We start from the raw sequence: 24,098 nt of genomic DNA on the forward strand, positions 1-24,098 counted from the left end.
TTTCTTTCTGAAATAATAAGAAATAAAGCCATATCAATCATGAAAGGAAATAATTTATACAGCATCTCTGCCACCCAATGAAGAAAACCTTTTGCTTTGAATTCTGCTTGTTCAACTCCCAAGCAATCTCACCTCATTTTGCTTCTTTGTAATTCCTTCAAATAATTTCTGTAATCTGGTAATATGAGAATCAAAATATACTTGGTCATTTTCCAGGTTCTGTTTTGAAGTTAAGTTTTCAACCTAACCTGTGTCTCCCCTTCAAAATCTGAAATTTAGCAACTACAGGTTTCTATTCACATATGTGCAATAATAAATATCTTACCTTTCAATAGAGATGTGGCTTTATATCAGATTAATAAGCTTTACCAAGATCAAAAAAATATAAATCTCTCGATGTATAACTGTTTAGTAGATTTACAATTGTGTTAGATTGGAATAGAGTATCTAGGATAAAAGAAACAAAAGCCCTTTCTTATAAAAAATATCCAATTTAACTCTTCAGGATAAATTATTCACTGTGAAATTGTTTTACAAATTATCTGCAACTTTCATCACGTTAATCAAATGCCTACTGCTACGGCTCTGTAGCTACACAGGAGGTGACTTGGCCTATATTTAGAAACACTAGTTCCCAGACATCTGGTATATAATTTACAGGGTGAGAGCCTGTGCTGTTTTGTAAATATCACATTGCTCTAGCGAAAACATTTATGATTTAAAATATGCGTAGTTTTGTAAAGTTCTATATCATACCTAAATCACCATCTCCCCATGGCACTTCAAGCCAGCCACTGTTGAGGTAGATCCGACTCATGTCTTTTTTTTATCAGCCACGAAAAATAAAATCACTTGTCATTAGCTGGTCTGCTACGGCCATCTTAAGGAGCCCTAAGCTCCTTGTAATATGACCGTTCACCTCCAAAAGGAAAAACAGCTTTTGAAAATCTGACTTATTTTCCAAATTGAAGCCACACTTTTCTAATTGATTGTTCTCCTTTATTTGACAAATTACTGATCCAATTTATTTTTCCTCCTTACAATATGACCCCCTCACCCCTGCAAGGAAATAAAATCATTTCAATTCAATCTGTGTCTGTGTCTATGGTGAAACCATTTCATTATTAAGAGAGCCTTTACTTGTTCTAAAGCTTAGCACCATCAATGGAAGCAAGATGTGAACACATTCAGCAACTAACAGCACCCATGCTGAGGTATTTGGGGGGTTTTGTCACCTTTTCCTTAGTGTTCTCAAAATAGGAAACATAGGACACCCATCTCAAACAAGGAATTAAAGGAGGTGGGAAACGTTGACATTTTCATATAACATTTTCTTTTCAGTGAAAAATGCTAGTACATTTTATAGCTCTCTTAGCTCTAAAATATTAAATCATATCTTCTTCACAGTGGAAATAGATTTACTATGAAGCAAATGCAACTTAAGTTCAAGCCCCCTAACTTGCACGGATCCTTTCTTAAGACAGTATGCAATTTCATGACTTCTTTTTCTTACAGAAGTCCCCCAAATGTATAGCATATAAAATTCAGGCCCAACAACATTTGACCCATCCTTACTCCCAAGTTTACAAATTAGTCACCAGGCATTTATTGACCTGAGCTTTCAGAGAACCAGATTAGTAGAGCTATAGAAATCCTTAAGGAACATGATTAGTAAGGGGGAAGTAATATGTTTTCAAAGCCAGTGACTGTCGTTTTCTTCCCATTCTCAGCTCTTTGAATGCTCCTCAGAAAAAATGGTAGGCCACATGTGAAATCACCAGATTGAGCTGTCCCCAGTTGCTACAGGAAGATACCCAGAATTATACAGACATGCAACTTACCCTAATTAATTTCTTATGGTTCACTGTTTATGAGCCCTTCAGACAGAAAAAAAAAGATAATACACTGCCGTAATTTATCTCAAGAAAAATAATTAAATTTTCAACAAGCAAAGATAGTAGTTTCTCCCATGAATATCCAAAATTCAATAAAACAGAGTTTTAAAATCCTTTTCAGAAAGTAGGGCTACTTTTGGAGGGAGATCATTCTGTCATTCCAAATACCCATTATTGATCATTGGTGTTGTGAGCAAAATGTACTGAACTTGGTTGAAAGATAGCTCTGAGTTCCCATTTTAGGGTAGATGATTACCACTTATGTGACCCTTGACAGTTAACATTTTGGAACTCAATTTTCTTAACTGTAAAGATAAAGAAAATTCTACTTCATAAGGTTGTGGTCAATATAAATAAAGTACTTACTTAGTAACAGTATCAAACACATTTGAGATATCACACGTACAACCCAAATTCCATTTTAAAGAATTATTTTCATATGTCTTCCCATGACCTTTTAATTATATCTTATAAGCAGAAGAATGAATAACTTATTTAGGACTGTGAAATTTTACCTTATCCTTTCCTCTTGCCTACAGCCTGTAGGAGATAGAAATACGTAGGGAATGGTCAAAATTTGGGGACATTATCATATCCATATGGATAACCATGTAATCTAGAGTTCTTTACTTTGCTATCTCCCTGGGATAGAGATATATTTTAGTGGTAGAGTGCTTTTCTGGCATACATGAGGTCCTGGGTTTGATCCCCAGATCAAATGAACAAAAAAGAATCCTGATCTTCCCCCAAAGTTCAGTTCTCCTATTTTAAATTTACTTCTGAGCATTTGCCTACATATTTTGCTGGCTTCTCAACATTATTTCTAAAAGTAAACTCATTGGTTCTTCTTTTTGGCTTCTCTGTTGGTCTAATAGTGTTGTCATTCCCTCTATCACCTGGCAGTAATAATACGATTTTACACTTAAGCATAATAATTTTCAAGGAAACCTCATATAGATTGACTGGTTCTGTATGAAAGGAGGGGGTTACTATCGGCCCAGCTGTTCTTTTCCCCCTTGGATCCTCCTTGTCCCAAGCTCAGTCCCCATGTCTACCTACAGGCACTCTTGAGGAAATCTCTTCTACTCCATTGATACAAATATTATCTATCTGATGATTACCCCAGTTATATTTCTGCAGACCAGTCATCTCTGAACTTGAGACTTTCAGTTACAGTTCTACTGTCAACTTTTCCACTTGACAAACAGACCTAACATGTCCCAAACTAAACTTTTAATTTTTCTTTTGTTTTTAATAGGCAGAATTCTCTTTTGTATTTTTCCATATTTTATTGGTGCATTATAACTATACATAATAGTGGGGTTCATTGCTACATATTCATATATGCACATCATATAACAATACAATTTGGTCACTATTGTTTCCTACTACTTCCCTTTTCCCTCCCCTCTTTTCTTCCCTTGCTCCCTCTTTCCTCTATTTTAATAGTCTTCCATCTATTTTCATGAGATCCAACCCCTTTCTTCTCCTTTTTCCTTTCTAGCTTCCATGTACGAGAGAAAACATACAACCCTTGACATTGGCTTTTTTCACTTAACACATACTCTCAAGCTCCATTCATTTTCCTGAAGATAACATATTTTCTTCTTTTTGGCTGAATAAAACTCCACTCTGTGTGTGTGTGTGTGTGTGTGTGTGTGTTATATATATATATATATATATATATATATATATATATATATATATATATATCACATTTTCTTTATCCATTCATCCATTGACAGACACCTAAGCTGGTTCCATAGTTTGGCTATTGTGTATTGTACTGCTATAAACATGGGTCTGCATGTATTGCTGTTGAATGATGACTTTGATTCTTTAGGATAAATACTGAAGATTGATATAGCTGGGTCATCTGCTGGTTCTATGCCTAGTCTTTTGAGGAAACTTCTTATTGATTTTCATAGTGGTTGTACTAATTTACATTCCCACCAACAGTGTAAAAGTTGACCTTTTGATTTGATACTCCCCAAATCTCCTTGTCTCCTCAATGGCAATTTCACTCACTCGGGTGTAAAAATCTTTTACATATTTCTTATTTTCTCTGACTCCATAGGCCCACACCAGTAAACACATTTTCCTCTACCACTCAAATGTAATCCAAACTCTAACTGTATCTCAACCTACACTGCTGCTATCCACACCACAATTATTCTCACTTTTTTTGGGGGGGTGGGTGTACTGGGGATTGAACTCAGGGGCACTTGAGAACTGAGCCACATCCCCAGCCCTATTTTGTATTTAGTTTAAAGACAAGGTCTCACTGAGTTGCTTAGCACCTCGCCATTGCTGAGGCTGGCTTTGAACTTGCTATCCTCCTGTCTCAGCCTCTGAGCTGCTGATTATGTGTCACCATGCCCAGCATCACCTGACTTTTTATAAAAGCTCCTAACTGGTCAGTGTTTACCACTGTGCCCTTCCAACTGTCAGCACCAAACACAGGAGTCAGAGACTCTTTTTTAGGTTTAGTCAGTTAAACTCCAGTGGCTTCTATTCACATCCAGGTTATCACCCAAAAAATACTCTGAATGGCTTGATTCTTTTTCTGCTTAGGTTAGACCATAACCTCCTAAATGATTTCCTGACATCAGTCTACCCGCCCTTTCTTGTCTATATACTGCTTCTGAATAAGCACCTAGAGGCCCAGATAGTCTATATGGTGCTATATGGTAAACCAGGGAAAGGAACCCCTTTCCTTTCACAGGCCCCACACTGGGTGCACATCCAGCATATGGCTGCCCTAAAATCACCACTAGGACCTTTGGATTTTCAGGCTCAAAATTGCTCATGGCTCCTGACTATGGTCTAACATGCTTTCTCTGTAATTAGAGATTATCTCTTATATGTGTTAGATCTTTTTCTTTTCTAATAGTATCTTCACATCTCCCCTATTTAAGCTAAATTGGACTGTTTTGCATGTTCCCCCAAACAACTTTTTTTTCTTTCTAGCTTCATATTCTCTTTCCTCCACTGGATTCTTTTTCCTATGTTTCACAATGATTTATTGAGGTGTACCTGTGTTTTCTATCTGTTTTTCCTGCTTGGTTTATAGGAGATTATGAAGTCTGAACAGCTGAAGTGGCTTCAAGATAGTTTCTTCTACATCCTGAGGCTCCAATTTGGAAGAAGTTACATAAGTAGGGAAAGAAGGAAAGAGAGAAGGGAAAGAAGAATAAAGTGGTGGGAGAGAAAGTGTGAGAGGGAAAGAATAAATGGCAGAAAGACAGAGAGAGCAATTCAGATAGACTTTTCATATTGGTCCTGAGTAATAGGAAGAATCTAGGTCTATTGCTAGGTCGTACCCCTGAGAGTTAACAAGACCTTAAGGAATAAGGCAAGGAACAAGGAACAAGACAGGCTCTTGTGTCTACATATTTGGGACAGAATCATATGCCTTAAGATTGGAATGGAGGCAATAAATTTGTTGAACTTTTTTTCCAAAGGAAAAAACAGATGGATCAAATTTGTTTATCAGTAGGAAGCCTGTGGAATGAAGGCCAGTTGTGCTACCTAAGTATATCAACATTCACTCTAACTTTTCCACAGGCTCTAAGGGAGACGGGAGAAAACATTATTGAAAAGATGAAGTTCCCAATCAGCCTGGTAGAATGGGAGCTGAGGCCATATTTAAATTGGATACTAGGGGCTGGGTTTGTTGGCTCAGTGGTCCAGCACTTGCTTGGTATGCACAAGGCCCTGGGTTTGATACCGCTCCCACCCTCTGCTTCAGCACTTAAAAAAATTAGATACTAAACAAACCTGTCATATTTTTAACCATATCAACTTTTGAGTAAAATTCTTTCCCACCAAAATGCAATAGTTTCTCTTGAGTCTCCAACCTGCCCATGTGGCAACGCCCATCTCAAAAGCTTTCTCCTCCAAGAAACCTTCTGATAATTTTAGAGAAGTGCTCCCTCCTATAATCCTCAAGTCCTTTATGTGTGAGCACTGAGAGAATGAGGCCTTCTAGTGCTGCAAGTATACAGTCTGCAAACTCTTAGATTGTTTAAAATCACAGCTTTCTAATACTGATAACTCCAAAAAACAGGGGCTGTGGAGGAAGGCATAAGTGAGTTGGACTCTAACACATATTGACTATTAACATTCAGTATGTTTTAAAAATTGCTAAATATATGGTCTTTACATCTATAAATGAAGTCAATACCACCCATATTTTCTACTTGTTGTAGGGGGTTATATGGGCCCATGAGTGATGTCTAACACAAAGTAATATCCTTAATAAAGTCATTATTGTTTCCATGGTACTAACCTTCCAAGAGAATAAATGACTTGCTTCAAGTTACAAAGAATAAAGAATAAATGATGAAGCCAGGAAGTAAACTCAGTTCTTTTGAATGCTCAATGAAGTTTCACAATACAATATTCTCTTCAATCCCAAAGCTCATAATGTACTTAGTGAACTGCTAACCCATAAAGGTTCCACAATGAATAATGAATAAGCAATGAACTAAACAAGTGAAGCAGATTACCTGTTAAAAATGAGAAGACGAGGCTGGGGACATAGCTCAGTTGGTAGAGTGCCTGCCTCGCATGCACCAAGACCCTGGGTTCAATCCCCAGCACCACAAAAAGAAAAAAAAAAAGGCCTGCAAAATTTTGTTTTCCACATTTTTATATAACAGAATGCATATCTGAAAGAGTAAAAAATATACTACAACATAAAAACAATATCTGCTTGTTATGGTGATTGTAAAGGTGATTTTATGTATCAGATAAAAAATGGCAAATTCATAAGAAATCATAATACATATTCCTAAAACAGCCATTTTAAATGTTTTAGTGTATCCTCTACCTAACTTTTTTATAAACACACAAATTTTTAAATCAAGATGCAGCCACACTATTCATTTTTTAAATCTATTTGTTTTTATTTAATAATATCTCATTGATCCATGTCACAAAATGATTACTTTATGGTATGTATTCCATTGTATAATTGTACCATTATTTATTTAATTGATCACCTTTCAAACGTTTAAGTGAGTTTTAGTTTTAAGAAATCAATGTTAATTGCTTATTTTGTGAATATGTCTAATTATTTACTTAGAGTAAATTCCTAAAATTTTTATGCATGTTATCAAGTCACCTCTAGTAGGATTGGGCCTATTTACATTCTCATTAACACTGCTGGGAAAATTTGAAAGTAAACTAAATCAAAGTTTGTTGAGTCTTGTCCTTTTGAACTTTTTTAAATCAAAGGATGAATCATTTCTCCTTTATTATATCTTCAGTAATCAAGCAATGTAAAAAAAGATTACATAAAAATGGATTGTCTTTACACAAAATTAGACTTTGAACATTATTTTATAACTTATTTTCAACATCTACTATCTCTGTGTTGAAGATGTAGGAGAATCACTCAGGCAAATTCATTTACTTTTCTTTTCTTAATTTTGTTTTGCCAAGTCCCACAAATCTATCCTTCCTAATATCTGTGGCCTACTGCATAATTAGGCAATTTACCCTTCATTTGAAAAAATGACAAGATTCTCTTTATTTCTACCATAATTGCCTGTATTCCTCCAGGACTTTAAGGGCCAGGAGGTGATGAGCCTATTTATTTCAGCTTCCCAGCATCTAGAGCACTGCCTAGAACACAGCAAACCAAGCATTGGTTGAATTGTTAATTTGTTTTCTTTGTGGTCAACTTATTTTCATTCATGCTAGTGTGCTCTCAGTTATTGTTAAAAAACAATAAAAAGGAACTGTGTTTGGGCTTAGAAGAGAGAATCCAGTTGCTTTTTCGATCTTGTAAAGAAATGTTAATATTTGATCCTGTTTTAAACTATGCTTTGTTTTTAAAATTTATAATCATTTATAAATAATATTCTTCAAACCGCAACTATCCCATAGCCAATATAATTATTCTTATTTTGAAAGGGGAGATCATTCATTATCTCCAAATCTGCATTTCCAACATTTATGTCTTCCATGGCCCAAAAAATGATGCTCTACTACAATTTACTGTACTTTTCCTTTAAAAAATAATTCCCTTACATAACTCCTCTTTGGTACTGTGCATATTTTTCTCCTCTTATAATTTTCTATTATTAAAGTTAATAACTTTGTGTCAGAGCATTTTAAGGAAGCTGTCCTATTCATTTTCTTGCCTAATCATCCCTTTTAGCTGCTGGTTTAATTCATATGATTTAAAATTTCCATAGAAGCAGTCTTTTCCCTCCCTTAATATCCTGTTTCCGTTTCCATACCAATTTAGAAACACCTGCTGAAACAGAAAAGGGAACACAAAAATCTAAAAGTTTACCATCATCCAGTCATAAAAATGAGACAGCAGCTGCTTTTTCCATATACTAAAAGGTGAAAACAGTGCTGTCTTGTGACATGCCATACATTTCAGAATCCACATTCTGGAAAGCACCCACAGTTTAAAGTTAGTATTTGCAAAAACAGGTCTATATATTTTATTTCCGGTCACCAACAGATTTGCAAAGGCTGCTGTACTAACCTTGACTGGTCAGAATACCCCAGCTAGCTTTTCGTTTAGAAGAATATTCCTCTATACTGGCTAGCCTTCTTTTCATGAGGATCTGCTTAATGCAGTTCCCTTCAACAGCAATATCTGCGGACATAGTTTGGTGGACGTCTCTGCCTGTGACAAGCAGGTATCATGAGTGCAAGTGCTCTAGCCAGAAGGAACATTAGCGTCTGGATTTCTACCTACTTTTTCCTTCCGTTCAGACTTTCTCAAAGGTGCCTGTGTGCTGACTGGAGAATGGCTTCACAGTGAACTCTATTCAGAAACCCTGGGAGCAGGGCTGGTTGATGTAGTGTGGGGGATGGGCCAGAAATGCTGTAGCATTTTCTATTTTTAAAGTGGAGACTCCCTACTGCCTGAAGTCTTTAACTGTTTGTGTGATATAGAAAGAAAAACATGGGTAAAACTGCTTTTCCTGGGTGAAACTGTATAGAGTTGAGCTTTGTCTTTAAAATATAAATGACTATCTAAATCATCTACAAATCGTTCAAATGTGAAATGGCCCATTGATAGTTGCTGCAAGGAGAATATCACAGAAAGCCCCAAAGTGATCAGTGATGAGGTAGTCTTTTTCCTTCATCCTCAAGAATAAATACTTTGTGTGCATTAGGGGCAGCCAGTAGCTAGCTCGATGTTTTAATTTTGTAAGGATCTAAGTTTAGATCTGGCTTCAGTACAAAAATCACAGCCCTTATTTATATAGGCACAGCTCACAATTGTGATTTTTGGGGAGAGGTCACTTCTAAGCCAAAAGACGTCAGCAAGCAGTTTAAGGGCAGCTGAGATTTTTCACCCTAAAAGGCAGAGGAAAGGGTAGCTGGAAAGAGGAGAGGAAAAACCAAACATGTGCCTGTTATTTTTTGCTGGCATGTAGAGCTGAATTAAGCACACGGTCCATGATGGAGTCAGGAGCAGTGACTGAGCCCTGTTGGTCTCCAGGGATTAACTGAGCTGGTGATCAAGTTACTGGTATTAACATATTGAGATTTGTCTGGATGAAATATGGCGACAGATTCTGTTATCTGTCTGTACTTTTTTTTTCTGTCTTTACTTTTTAGTCACTGTTTTTAATGTTCTAGCTTCTGTTGGTATGTATGTACAGGGAACAAAACTGGGAAGTAGCAAGTTGAATAGTAGAAAAGAGCATTCCACCTACAAAATGATTTTCCATGTGCTACCTTATTAATGTACGCTGCTCCATTATGTTGCTGCTGTTGACCTCAAAGACAACATCACTAATGAACACCAAGAATATGTTTTCTTCATCTTGAATTAATTTCTACTGTTGGTGTGACCCAGGGCAAGTAACTTAACAATACCTCAGCTTCCTCTTCCATAAAATGAAGAGCTTTGACATAATCATTTTCTGGTTCTAACATGCTTTGGTTCAAATTTTATCACTAACACACAAAAGGCAATTTAGTATATGAGTTTTAAGCATATTATAGTCCCCCCAAATTTAGAGCCAGCTCAGCCTGGTAATTTGCTTAGGTGGCATATTCTCAAGTAGTTAGAAAAGACTTAGAAGGGGGAGTTAAGAGGATCACAAGTCCCAGGACTGTCTCAGCAACTTATTGAGACCCTGTCTCAAAAAATAAAATAAAAAGGCTGGAAATGTAGCCCACTAGTACAGCACCCCTGGGTTCAATCCCCAAGTACTAAAAGAAAAAAGACAAAGGGATCTATATAGGTCCAGTAAATTTACTTAAACCAATTGTCATTAATCTTTGACTCATTGTTCCCTAGTTAGTAATTACTGAGGGAACATGATAATCTACACTAGCTATACAATAACACTACATTATATTTTTTGTTTAAAATGAATTAAATCAATTAAAAGAAAATTAAATTTTAAGCTTATCTGACTTTTCAGCTTTATGCTTTTATTAGGTAAAATAAATATAGGAAGCTTTACTATAATTATTGGGAATGATTTTTGTTTTTAAAACAATTTTAGGTGCCTTGTATTATGATGATCTACTTCAGTGTCTGTATCTCCCACTAGACTGTGCACTCTTATTACAGGGACTGAATCTGTTTCTCCATTGTTTCACAGTGTAACTCTTAGATAGGGACATTCAAAAAAGCGTCAGTTTAAAGAGTAATTCAAATATGGGGGCTGGGACTATAGCTTAGTAGCTCAGTTGGTAGAATGCTTTCCTCACATGCATAAGGCCCTGGGTTCAATCCCCAGCACCACACACACACACACACACACACACACACACACACACACAAAAGGAACTTGAAAATACTTCAAGAAGGATTTTCGTAGTTGTTGGTGATGATAAATGAATTTCCAGTGCAGTGGGGAAAGAAAAAAGAAAAGAGACTATTGGCTTTGACCTTGACTACAGAGTTAACTGAGATGTGTGCGAGACTGTGGGTTGGTAAGTTTTATTCTCTCAAAAATTTTAAATAGATCAAAAGCAAAAGTAACTTTCAACAGTGATCCCATGAAATTGAAGGAAAATGTCATGGTTAATTCACTAGGGAAAAAAGGAACAAAATGTTGTATAGACTGAGTATACTCAAGTGCACGACTTCATAAAAACAGTATACAATGAAGTGAACAGGTTTGGGGCAGAATCCTTTAAATGTTGGGTATCTGTAATTAAATAAAGGTGTACTGTGGAATCTTTAGACATATAGAAGAATGTGGCATCTTCCCTAGTGTACAAACAAAACAAATTGGATAAATTACAGGATATCATTAAGTCCTCCTGTAAATGGGACAAAAGTTTTAAAGAGAACCCATATCACATACAACATGAGGGAAAATAATCAAAATTAAATGTCATAGGAGATATTATTATTTTATATGTTGCAGAAAAACTTCAAAGATGTACTATAGATCAGAGCTGGACTGTTATTACTACTTACGAAGGCTGGAATAAAATGCTAAGCCTTGTAGGAAGGATAAGGGATATAAAAATCACAATAAGAGGAAATATGGTTGGGATAACAAGAAAACTACATATAAAAACATATCAGGGCCTGAACACTGTGTGCAGGGGGTTGAGATGTAAAAAGGTCGTTTCAACTTTACCAACTTTGGTACGATGAAGAATAATTTCCCTTTAGCTGTTGGTTAAAGATGATTTCTATCTACTATATTCAAAGATTTGTTAATACTGACAGCTAAAAAAACTTCTCAAAACATGACACACATAATGTCTACACACAGAATGGAAATAACATAATACAATTTTAATCCCAGGGCCTAAATGCCTAAAATTAAGACTACCTTAAGCTCCATCTACTAAAGTATAGTAATTTTCAGTTGTGTAATGAATGTACAAGATGGTGAAATATTGATTCATTCATTCACTCATTCAGTGTTCATTGTGTGCCTACCAGGTGTCATGTCCTCCAGACACAAAGATGAAAAGACAATTGTTGCCCAATTGAACACCAAACTCTAGTGAGGGATTTGAGAGGCATTGTAGAATGCACAAAGCTTGGTCATAGTAAGCAAACTCATAGCGAAATGCTCATAGCTAGGTTGCAGGACTGGCCTTAACTGCTAAAGTAGACCGTAAAATATCTAACTTCCATATACATTTTACTGGAGTTAAGTAATTTTTCAAGTAGGTCTCTAAATCAGTGATTCTCAATATAGAGGGCATGGCATTATCATGGATAATACATTTCCATTACTAAAATTTTTATAAACAACAAAATAATCTGTGGAAGAGTAAGGTCAAAACTATTTTTAGTATTGTTACTGTTATTTTTTTTTCAGTTCTGGGGATGGAACCCAGGACGCTATGGAACCCATGCTAGGCCAGCCACTGAGCTATGGCCCCAGTCCTTTCTGTTATTCTTAAGATATCCTTGAAAGTATTTGGCTAGCATGAAAACTGTGAAATTAACAGTGGAAAGATATCAAACAAAAAGATGCCACTCTGAAAGAAAAAAAATAAACAAGGAAAATCTAACCAAAATATTGATTCATTTTTCAAAATAGAACTTTTTTTTACCGACTTTGCTAAATATATATTGAGAAGAAAACACATACTGCTTTAAAATACATATATAAAATATACACAAGTATATACATTTATCTACACTGATTTTACTTTTTAACTGCACTACATCGAAATAAAACATTTTAAACTTGCATTGATAAGACCATTTTTTATAAATGCTACTTGGTCAGGAGTTTACCTACATTTGAATTCAGGATCTCAGTAGAAATGCTCAGAGAATACACTAGTTAGGAGTCTCAGCTCTCTAATCAAAAACCACCAAAATAAGGTCTATAGTCCAGCTCATTCAAATACTAATTTGCTATCTTGGGAAAGCTAATTCATAATTTTGTCCCTCAGTTTCCTCATCTAGAAAATGGATGACACTAGCACCTGCTTCACAGGATGTCTGAATTGCTAAATAATTTCATAAACAATATATAAATAGGAGCAATGCCCAGTACACAGCTAGCTCCAATTAATGTTAGCTTGTCATGGCGTTATTCATAATCGTATATAATGTAGATATTAATGCACTATTCACACATTCTTCATTGAATCTTGCCTTCTTACCAAGGGATAGAGTTAAAAGGCAAATTTAAAAACCGCACCTCAAGCATTCTAGTTATTGGTAACTTCAGATATTTATGGTTCATTACTTGCTTGCTAACTTTGAGACAGTTCTTGGCAGACTGTGTGTAAATTTGCCTCTTTATAAGGGAGACCAAACCAAACCAAAGAAAAACTCCAAACAGAAGCAAACAAAAACAGTCCATGCAAAGGAAGTAACAAGAAAGCAAAGACTAACAGAGCCATTGATTCAAAAATATATCAAAAACTGTGGCCCTGGTAAGTCTATTGGTTGCAAAGAAATAAATGCTGGTAGATACAATATAAAATAGCCCTGTCATTATGATGTAAAATAGAAAAAATAGGAAAAGAACTTAATATATTAGAATAAAGAATATATCCACAATAGAGGGAAGGGAGCAGAGGGTGGAATGAGGGAGTGGGAAGGAGAGGTATTGGGGACTGAATTAGAGCAAGATACATTCTATGCTTTTATAATTATGTAAAAGTGGATTCTACTGTCATGTATAACTAAAAAGAACCAATTAAAAACAAAGTCTAAAGGATCAGGAAGAAGCCACAGAGTTTGAAGTAATTCAAAGAAGTAATACTCTTTTTTTTTTTTTTTTGGCCCTGGAAATTTAATCTAGGGATACTCTCTACCTCTGAACCCTTTTTATTTTTATTTTTTTAGATAGGATCTTGCTAATTTACTCAGGCTGGCCTTGAACTTGTGATCCTCCCGTTTCAGACTCCCAATTCACTGGTATTCAGGTGTGTACCACTGAGCAATATTCTTGAAGCACAGAAATCTCCAAAATATCCTTATTGACAGTCTCCAGGTTCTTGTCCATGGTGATAAAACATCTAATCTGAACAATTTCTCTCTGCAGGTTTACTGAGCTGAAGTGAATATGTAAATTCCAGAGTCCTGGACAAAGAACTGATGACATTTCTTAAATGTATAATAATGAAGCATCATGTGTTCCACTGAAAGTTTATTAATAAATTTAATTGTCGTTACCCTCATGACTTTCAAATGTTGATATGGAAGTATGCATAGTCCAATCCATTGCTTCATCATGTCAATTCTCTACCCTCAAATTTCCCTTGATTATGTCAATATTCTTTCAGTTTTAATATCACCATTGAGATAAAGGCCAGACTAAGCTATTGGAAATATTGTCATCATTGCTAATGGTTCTCCCCACATCATTCTGGTCACCATCTTATCCATTTCCTTTTTATTGATTAAAAGTCTGAGATTTTCTTCAAAATAATCTGCAGGTAACTTTTGCAGGTTTGATTATATTCTGCAAAACAAGATTGTATCTCCTAATAGAGTACTTACTCTGTCTGATCAATTTATGGGTCAGGATGCTATGTAAAACAGAAATACTTATTATGCTATATTTCTTAGAACCTCATGCTAGATTTGGTTTACTGATAGTTATTTTTTGTAGCTATATCAGTAAGTGAGATTGATCTGTAATTTTCTTATGATGACCAGTTCAGTCAGATATCAGTAATGTATCAATTAAGTTTTTTTTCTTTATTGGTGTGTTTTTGGGTTTTTTTTTTAAATTGTACCTGGACATAATACCTTTATTTTATTTATTTATTTTTATGTGGTGTTAAGGATTGAACCCAGTGCCTCACACATGCTAGGCAAGCGCTCTGCTCTACCACTGAGCTACAACCCCAGCCCCATAAGTTAAGGTTTGATCACTCTGAATGTTCAGGAGAAGGGACATATTATGCCAACCATATCTTGTTGTATTGCAAGATCTGGTTAAATATCTGCCCCTGGTACCAGCAAGGAGAACTGATGTCAAGTAGAGGAGGGTAAAGCTGGAATGATGTCTATCAACATTTCCATTCTCAGTGATGTGGATCATCGGAGGAGAAGCTGTTGTCCTTCATCATAGAACTGCACTTGTTCCTGGCCTAGGACTCAGGACAAAAGGGGAGACCTGATGGAGCAGAACTAGCTGTGGAGCTGGGTATTACAAAATTACCTGTGTGACCAACCACAGCACCTGGTGCCCTACACCAAGCTTCAGCATGTACAACTGGCAGCTCCTCACACTGCCATCCAAATCTTATACTCACTTCTCTTCTGGTCAACTCCACCCAGAACAACACAGGAAAGGGAAGCAGTTCTGGCATAACTAAGTTGACCAGCACAAAGCCATCACAGGTGGCCAATCCACAGAAAGTGCCCCAGCTAGAAAGATTTTAAAATAGAGGAATAGGTTAACAGAAAACATTACACTCCAACAGGAGAAGGGAAACATGTGGCTCTTCTCCCCTTGATGTTCTTTATTCCATTCTGTAGTGCTATTTGGACCTCCTGCTCTCCCTAATTGCCCAAATCTGCAGAATCTCTATCTGTTCTACCACTGAGAGCAGTAAGAGACTTTATTTCTCCCATTTGTGCTGAAAAAGTAACTGTTCATCTTTATGGAACAAATAAAGCACCCAACACGACCTTGGAACTTTCTCCTAGTACTGGGAATGTGCACAGTGGAGAGGACAAGAACCTTTGCAGATAGAAGAATACTCCAGAGTGACTGGGGAGCAAAATTGCCCATAGTGTACTCCAAATGACCTTGGATGGCCCTGGAAAGAAGTGAATAAATAAAATACCATTTTCAAGGACACAGAGAGTGAGCGCTTTAAAATAATTGTCGTTGCATGTTAGTTTGTGACTTGAGGCAGTTGTTCTGGGCAGTTCTGTTTATTACATTCTTCAAGTTCTGGAATGAGGTAGCTGAGGTCATGGGTGCACTAAAGTCACAAAAGGTAACTTGGGTTTGCTGTGCTAAAAGCTTCTCTGGGACAAAAAAATGATTCACCAGAAATCGAAATAGCATGAAAGAATCAGCGTTTCAGAACTAAAAGTGGACATAGATGTCATCTACTTTAGTGATTTACAAATGGCTTCAGAGAGCCTTATTAGTTCAATAGAGCCACTGCAGAGTATGCTGGCAAAGTGTGGGGCTGTCTTCAAACAGTGCAGTTTCTACTCCATCAGCTTACAAATTGAGCCTTCACATCATTGCAAAAGAAAGGGCCAGTGGCTTTTAAGACAGAGATTGAAAATCCCCTGATCCTAACTTCTTTCTTTTACAAAGGCAGAAACTGAGGTTGAGAGAGGGTAGACTGTATCCTCAAAGTCACCCAGGGGGTGAAGGGCAAAACAACACTGGAACAGAGATCGCCAGCTTTTACCTTGTGCTTTTTCTGATGTACTCTTTTGCTACCCAAAACCACATGCAAACAAATCTGAGCCAGTGGATATAAAATAAGGAAGGCAAAAAAAAAATCTAATGATCAATAGCACCTACATCACAAGATTTTTGACAGGATCAAATGAGTTTTGCAATGTCACATTTTAGAATAGCCCCTGACACATGTAATAAAAACAAGGAGTTCTCTATTCTCCTAATATGACACTTTTTTTTTGCTTCTTATGTATTTCTCTTGATTTTCCACATACTATTCTATCTCTACCAACTGCCTGCTTGAAATCTTAAAACAATTCATACAAGAAAAGAAGTCAGCAACCTGTTGTCTTGGGGAGAAAATCTGATATGTATCACAGATAAGGGTCTAATGTAAGAACAGTTTTACCCATAATCTTTCTCCTCTCTATACTTCTAGCCACAAATAGCTTTATCACCACTAACCACGTGTTTATGGAAGGTTTACACACCAACAGCAGTTAGAGTGTGTTTTGTTGATATTTTTCATGAAAATTAAGTGTACTTATAAAAGTAGCAAAGAAAGTCAGAGGTCCCAGAGATGCCTCAACAACAGTGTTACATATCAGCTGGGGTATATCATATTGGCAGAATAGCCTGGGTGTCCTGCAGGACTCTGCCTTGGCTTAACCCACTGGGAGAGGAGGGGATGCTACTTTCTCATTGCTTGTTGTTATATCAACAATGGGAAAATTGTTCCTGGTACTAGACACAGAACATTCCTCTCAGTGTGGTCCTCTAGAAGCCCGTGGATGAATTAGCCAGTTGTGTGTATGGCAAAGGCAAGACTTCTTAATTTTACTTGTTTAATCATTTCTATCACTTTGCTAGATAAAACACATACTACAAAATTTGGGGCTCAGGTGTGATGTACATAGTGGAATGAAGGGTCAAGATTTAAAGTTCAGAGGTCTTGTTTTCAGCTAGTTCTGATTCTCAGTTTTCTATCAGCCATGTCCCTTCCTGTGACCCTAGCTAACACTTGACAATGTTATGATCTGCTTTAGGGAAAAAAGATAATAACTGCACCCTCCTTCCAGTTATTATTCAGGTATCTGGTGTTTGTGGGAGTTTCTGTTTGCTGTACACACTTTGAAGTACCATGTTGAGTGTTTAAGTTCAAATGAATAAAGAGACAACATTTAATAATATTTGAAGATTGGCTCAGAAAGTATAAAGCTTTAAGAATTCAAGTATATTCACTCAAGATGAAATATCAAAGGTGAACAAGCAGTGTTCCTCACCAAAGGAAAGAATCTTTGAGTTAATAAGGATGAAGAAGATACTTGAATATATTAACAGCCATTAACTGATCCCAGTTAAAAAGAAATACAAAAAATATTTCTTTTATTTGGGGAGGGGACTAAGGATGATTTCATGAGGATAAAAGGTGTTGAGAAAAGTGACAATAAGACTGATCAAGGATGAAGGCATTACCTATAGATTCAACTTCAGGACAGTATTTACTGTCTTTATTTGTTCTTGGAGATTCCCAGAGTCAATATCCATTAACAATTATTTGAATGCATATGATTTCACAACATTGAATCAGACATGATTAGAGTAATGACTACCCTGCATTGAAGTTGAATGTGGTAATAAAGTCCATTTATTTAAGTTGAATCCTCTCACTTTCTCCCTTCCTTGTTTCCTTCTTCCTGTATTACTTCCAACCTTGAATATTTATTATGTAGCTTCTGTTTGCCAGGCACTTTTCTAAGGATATAATGAGTCCTCATCTTGGTGAGATTTATAAGCTCTTAAATATACCAACCTGACAGTATAGCATGTTGAATTTGTTCAGGTTATCATAATACAAAACAAAGAAGCAAAACCTCACGATGGTAAGTCAGGAGTGATATGAGAAGCAACCTCAGAAGACCCAGGCTTACATTTTCACTTTCCTCTAAGTGGATCAATAACCTGAGTAAGCTCCTCTACGTTTTTAAGCTTCTGTTTCCTTCTCTGCAAAAGAAGTGCAATACCATTGACTTAGAGGACAGTTATAAGGATGAATATGGGTAATATATGTGCAAAAACTTCATGAATTACGAAATAAATATAATGTTTTATCAATAGGAAATGTGAGGTGGGGCATGCCAAGTCAAAGCCTAGGTTTGGGTAATATCAAGAGCCTGGATAATCACTCTATTAAGTTAAATCATAGGGAATTTAAACAAGGGATTCACTCTATGCTGAAGAGGATGTTTATTTCTTTCCATGTTTCATTTTCTCCTCTGTCTAAAATATTAACCACATAGTATTTACTAGAAAGACAACACATGGAGTTACCTCAATTTAAGAAAATGTAGTACATTAGATGAATAAATTATTTATTTTAGATGGGACTCCTTTAAATAAAAAGTTTATATAGTGTAACAAAAATTCAGTAATTTAAGCCATTTTATATACTACATATAAAGGACAGCTGTACACATATACTGGCATATATATTTGGAATTTTAGCAAATTTTAAACATAAATTTTTACAGCATCTAGCATTTAACTATTATGAAAAACAGCAATTCTGTTAAAATACTACTGTTCTAATATCATCACATGGAACTGGATTTCTATCACCTCAATGAACAAATGGTCGGTACCAATATCAGTATTATCCTTAAGAGTCTACCAAAGGGCTGGGGATGTGGCTCAATGGTAGAATGCTTCCCTGTTATGTGTGAGGTTTCAAGTTCAATCTCCATCAGTGCCCAAACAAGCAAAACAAACAAACAGGAATCTAGTTAAAAAACAAACAAACAAACAAACAAAAACAAGATAAACTGAACCACATCCTGAAAATTTTGGAGGTTGCCACAGACTGTTATTACTCAGACGTGCTACTCTTAAATTTGGGAAGTCACCATAATACATTCCACTTTGAGAAAGTTCCTTGTCGTTCATCATATTCCTGCCAAGCTTTCAGTAGTAAAACTTCAATTTTGACTCTAGGCTGAGATTTGCACTTACCCATATTGTAGGAAAATGCTAGCTTCTCAGATTTTTCAACTCTCAACCTTAATTTTCCTATTAGTTCAATTGTCACTTTTCCCCAATTGTAATATTTATAGTTTAATGGTCTCAAACTGAAGATTGAAGACAAAAATTATTTTAAAAATAATCTTCTAGAAAGAGGCATGCCCACTCCCCCCATAGACTTTGCAGTGTCATGATAAAGCAGCAATGGCCCAGGGAGTCATAGCTCTAGAAAGGACACTTCCAAGCCTGTCATAAAACCCTAGGTAATTTAAAATATGGACCAGAGTTGAGGCTTATTGATTACATGAGATAATTCTGTATCCATATATATTGTTCATTTTAAAAACATATTTTTCTCCTGTCTCAAAAAAAAAAAAAAGAAGAAGAAGAAAAAGAAGAAGAACTTTTGTGAGTTAGTCTTAGTGGATAAATTATATTTTGGTCACTTCCTGGAGAAGTGACTTGGCAGAAAAGAGCAGAGGAAAAAAAAAAAAAGAAAAGAAAAAGAAAAAGCCAAATAGCTGAACTGGCTGACTCAGCTCTTCACTACTGTTGTCATTATTTTTTGTCTTCTCTTTTCAGCTGCTGGGGATTAAGAGAAAAGAAAATAAAAGACCAAGAGGCTTTTAAGAAGCATGGCTTGGCAGAGGATGTTAATATCCATCCGGTGCTTTGGTATGTTGGAGGTTAAGCAGCTCCAACTCTTTCTATGATGGTGACTGTAAGAAAGAAGCCAGAAATTTGCCATTACATGTCATTGTGACAGACTGCTACAAATTTGTCAAAGAATTTCTACAAAGGAAAATTCCTTTGATATATAATATGGTAGAAAAAATATCTCCAAGTAATTTTTTAACTCCCAACTTCTGAAATAGGTTTCCCACCATATCATTCTGCCTAGGATCTTGGCCATAGGAGCATGGCTTTGCTCCAATCCTGTAAGGCCTTACTTTGTTTCATAAAGTATACCAAAGAGAGTGTCTGAATAACATGAATAACTTAGTCTTTTTGAAATTTTTTGTTGTTGTTGTTGCTGGACCTTTATGTAATTATTTATATGTGGTGCTGAGACTTGAACCCAGTGCCTCACACATGCTAGGCAAGTGCTCTACCACTGAACCACAACCCCAGCCCATGAAAAACTTTGTTTTAAAGGCATAAAATGCATGGATTATTTTAGTTGTCTGTTAGAAACATTTTAAATAATTAAAAACCTCTGCTATGAAAAAAGCCAGTAGACAAAGTACATGGATGGTAGAGACCTGATGAACTTGATTTAGCTGCTCACACTTGGTGTCCTCAGAGTGAAAGACCACGGAGTGAGAGAGGTCACTGACCAAGAGCGAAAAGCTCAGCCCCAACAGGGTCTCATTGGAAATTCTGCTCCTTCCTAAACCTTCCAGAGCTCCAATTCTCTACCTAATGGATAGCCATGATGCTAGAGCCCAGCCCATGCATAGTAGATTCATCCTGGTATTCTTACATGTTTGTAGCAACTCCTTGGCAAACACAGTTAATTATCTTTTCTTATTGATGATTTTCTGTGTTACTAAATTTTAGCCAGTTCTATTTTGTTTATTAAAAAATTTATTATATAAAAAGCTAACACTTATGGAGTGTGAACTAGATGCTAGATACTGTGTGGAGTGGTTGAAGTAATAAATTGTATCTTATGTAAGACTGACATTAATCCTTTATGAAGTACCAATATCTCCATTTTGCTGCTGCTGAAATTGAGGCCTACAGAGGTCATGCAACTTTTCTAGGATCACACAGCTAAAATGTGCCAAGCGAGTTTGAATAATGTGTGTCCCAGTAAGTCATTAGGTTACATGCCATGTGATCTTAACCTCCATTTTCTCCTAGATAAGGGTTTTTTTTATTCTACAAATATTTGCTGACTTTCTTCAATATCCAAAGCAAGCGTTGTTTTTTCCTGTATGCCACAGACAGTTATTTCAAGGACCAATTGACTTTATGTCTAGTAAACTATCATTTCCTGCTCCAGAATAACAGCATCTTTGAAAGATCTGCTTTAGCTGTCATACCGTTACAATTCAGTCTCCATTCAAGTATTTAGCATAAATTGCATTTGCCCCATGAACTTTAGGTTAATTCCAAACTACTTCTTCCCCTTTTTACTTAACTACTTTGCCTTTCAAATTAATCAAATAATAAAAATATTCATTATAGTGCTGTAAAACCAGATCTGTGATTATAAGTGCATACTTCTTAAAATGAAGCTTTAAATGATCATAAAAATCTCTATCATCAAATCCAATTAACTTTCATAAGCAAAAATTAAAAAAATAAACAATATCACTATTGCCTGTGAATCCAAAATATTGTGCTTATTTAAACAGATTTCTCTTACATATTCTTGAAGTATCTTCCCAATTACATAATGCAAGTATTATTTAGGACTTAACATTCATTATTCTTGTTTTTTCTCCACACAAACCAGCCTTGCTTTGTTGACTTCTCTGAATAGAACTTTGCTCCTACCCTATTTTTACTAGATGAGCAATTTCATCATAACTATGTGGGGGGCGGGCAGGGGTTGAGAGAGAGAATGAGATGCTCAAGTTTTCATTTGTCTTTTGTTTATTTATTTTTTTCTTTTGTACTAGGGATTGAATCCTCAGGCACCAAACCACTGAGCCACATTCCCAGCCCCACTTTCTTTCTTTTTTTTTTTTTTCTTTATTTTGAGACAGGGTCTTGCTAAGTTGCTTAGGGCCTCTCTATTTGCTGAGGCTAGCCTCAAACTTAGGATCCTATTGCCTCAGCATCCTGAGTTGCTGGGACTTTGGCCGACTCAGCTCCTTGTCTTTTAGTTCTTGGAACATCACTATGAAGAAGTACTTGTTCTTTCTCAGAAAATGAATCTATGATTCTGTGTATCTCAACTCAAAAGGACCAGCATTTTTTCCTTTTCTACATTTGCCCTTCTGGATCATAGTTCAAGCGGGAAAGAAGACATCTAACTTCCGGATTCAGCAATACATTTGGTGCAACATTTTATTCTAAAAAGTTAATTTTACTTAATGGGCGATAGAAATGATCGTTTCTTAGTGAGTGAGGTAGAATTTGGAAAACAGTGTTCATAGATCTTCTGAGTGGTCATCAAAGACGGGTTTGGTTGTCACTGAGGAGCTGAGTCAGTCCTTACTCTTGGTGGTCATTATTTAACTGCTGCTGGAGTGTGTTGAAACCTTTTTGGAGAAAGATGACTTCCTCTCACATTTTGGTAGCCTTACCTGATTCGCTCTAATAACAAGGGACTTTGCAGCATTATGATAGTGAAGAGTGGATTTTCAATGGATGAGGCTTGACTTTAATTTTATCATTGTCAGTTTTCATTTAAAGCTGCACACTTGACAGCTGAGGCAATCCAGTGCTTCTATTTAAGAACATGAGTGGCATTTCGGTATTAAATTTCAGTTTGTTTGTACCGTGCCCATAGTTTAAGACTATAAGCCTTCTGGAAAGAGCCTACGTATTTCTGAAGGTTTCTATTTTACTCAGTAGGTAATGGTGACATGGAAATTTTAGCTGCCTAATGGAGACAGGATGCCCTTGTGCCATTTCACATAGTTATGCACATTCCTGACAGGCCCCAAATGTTAACTGTTCTTCTAATCCCTAGGAAAGAATGTCGAAAAGATGTTCAGTATATGACTCATAGAGTGAAGGTCTGTAACGCGATGCACATAACTTAAGTAATATTTTAAATAAACTGGGACAGTTTAGTTTTAAACATTATTTTATCTCTTCCTTTGAAGAAAATTTCTCCTAACGTCCAACTTATAGAGATTCATGAAAGCAGAGTTGATCTATATAAAGAGGAGAAAGAGGGCCATGAGAACTTTTCCCCTCACACCACTCAAGCCTGTCAATCCCCAAGACTCTTCTAGAAAACTCTTACATCTATTTAGAAGACACATTTTCAAAATCCTGTCCCACAGAAACCAATGGGGCTTTGTAGGACTGAAAAAAATTACTAATTATTCTAAAATGTCTGCTCTTAATCTAAATTCCACAGAGCGGGCTTGTTTACTCACAGACCACAGGGAAGTTTCTTTTGGCACTAACAATTTGACAATTATGAAACCCTTTAGCATCTCCCTTCCTGACTTGATAGTATTTTGAGTATTTTCATTCTAAAAAGCCAATGGTCTACTTTATAGCATTGCAGGGGGAAGGCTAGAAGAAATGAATCATTGTTCCCTATGCAGCTGGTGAAGAGGAAATGCCAAAAGTTTTATACATAAGGAGTAAGAAAACCCCTCTGTTTCTTCCTCCTCCTTTCCTTTTTCCACCCTTTCTTCCTCTTTCCTTCTTCCCTCACTCCCTTCCATCCGTACTTCCTTCCTTCCCTCCTTTTCTCTTTCTCTACCCTTCCTCTCTTCCTCCCTCCCTTTCTTTTCTTCATTCTAAATACCCCACCTATTTTTTATACATTTATTTATTTTATTTGTATGTGGTGCTGAGGATCAAACCCAGGGCCTTGCACGTGCCAGGCAAGCACTCTACCACTGAGCCACAATTCCAGCCCCTCCACCTATTTTTTAATAACATGGTTTATCTGTTACTGGGAATAATCTTTCTCCAGTTTAGAAAGCGTGCCAAAATTCTTGCAGAGATCCATGAAACTGCCATGGAGCCACCCAGAATGTGCACCACTGAGCCAGTGTCCGTGAGGTATTCCATCTTCTCTGACAAGTAGTTGATGAAATGCACATAATAGCATATTAAATAATTACATCAAGGATTTTATAAAATACTTATAGCAGTAATTATCTCCATCATTGGCTCATGACTCATACACTGAATTCAGTAAAAGCATTAGAGTGTTCTCTACTAGGAACTTTTGGAT

The 24,098-nt window shown here is 36.3% G+C and overlaps 1 protein-coding gene across 3 annotated transcripts in view; it reads right to left on the minus strand.

Moving 5' to 3' along the window:
- Positions 1 to 24,098, minus strand: part of Asb5 (ankyrin repeat and SOCS box containing 5) — a 91,869-nt gene that overhangs the window by 12,901 nt on the left and 54,870 nt on the right. Inside the window, exon 1 of one of the 3 annotated variants that reach the window (XM_021726518.3) lies at positions 8,404 to 8,613. The exons of 1 other annotated variant lie outside the window; for it this stretch is intronic. In XM_021726518.3, the coding sequence (XP_021582193.2) occupies positions 8,404 to 8,527 (124 nt within the window). In that variant the 5' untranslated portion in view covers positions 8,528 to 8,613. Of the gene's footprint in view, positions 1 to 756; positions 889 to 8,403; positions 8,614 to 24,098 lie in introns of those variants that run through there. One more of the 3 variants, XM_021726519.3, reaches the window with a different exon arrangement.

This window comes from Ictidomys tridecemlineatus, chromosome 14 (assembly GCF_052094955.1).
Source record: "Ictidomys tridecemlineatus isolate mIctTri1 chromosome 14, mIctTri1.hap1, whole genome shotgun sequence".
Taxonomy (NCBI): domain Eukaryota; kingdom Metazoa; phylum Chordata; class Mammalia; order Rodentia; family Sciuridae; genus Ictidomys; species Ictidomys tridecemlineatus.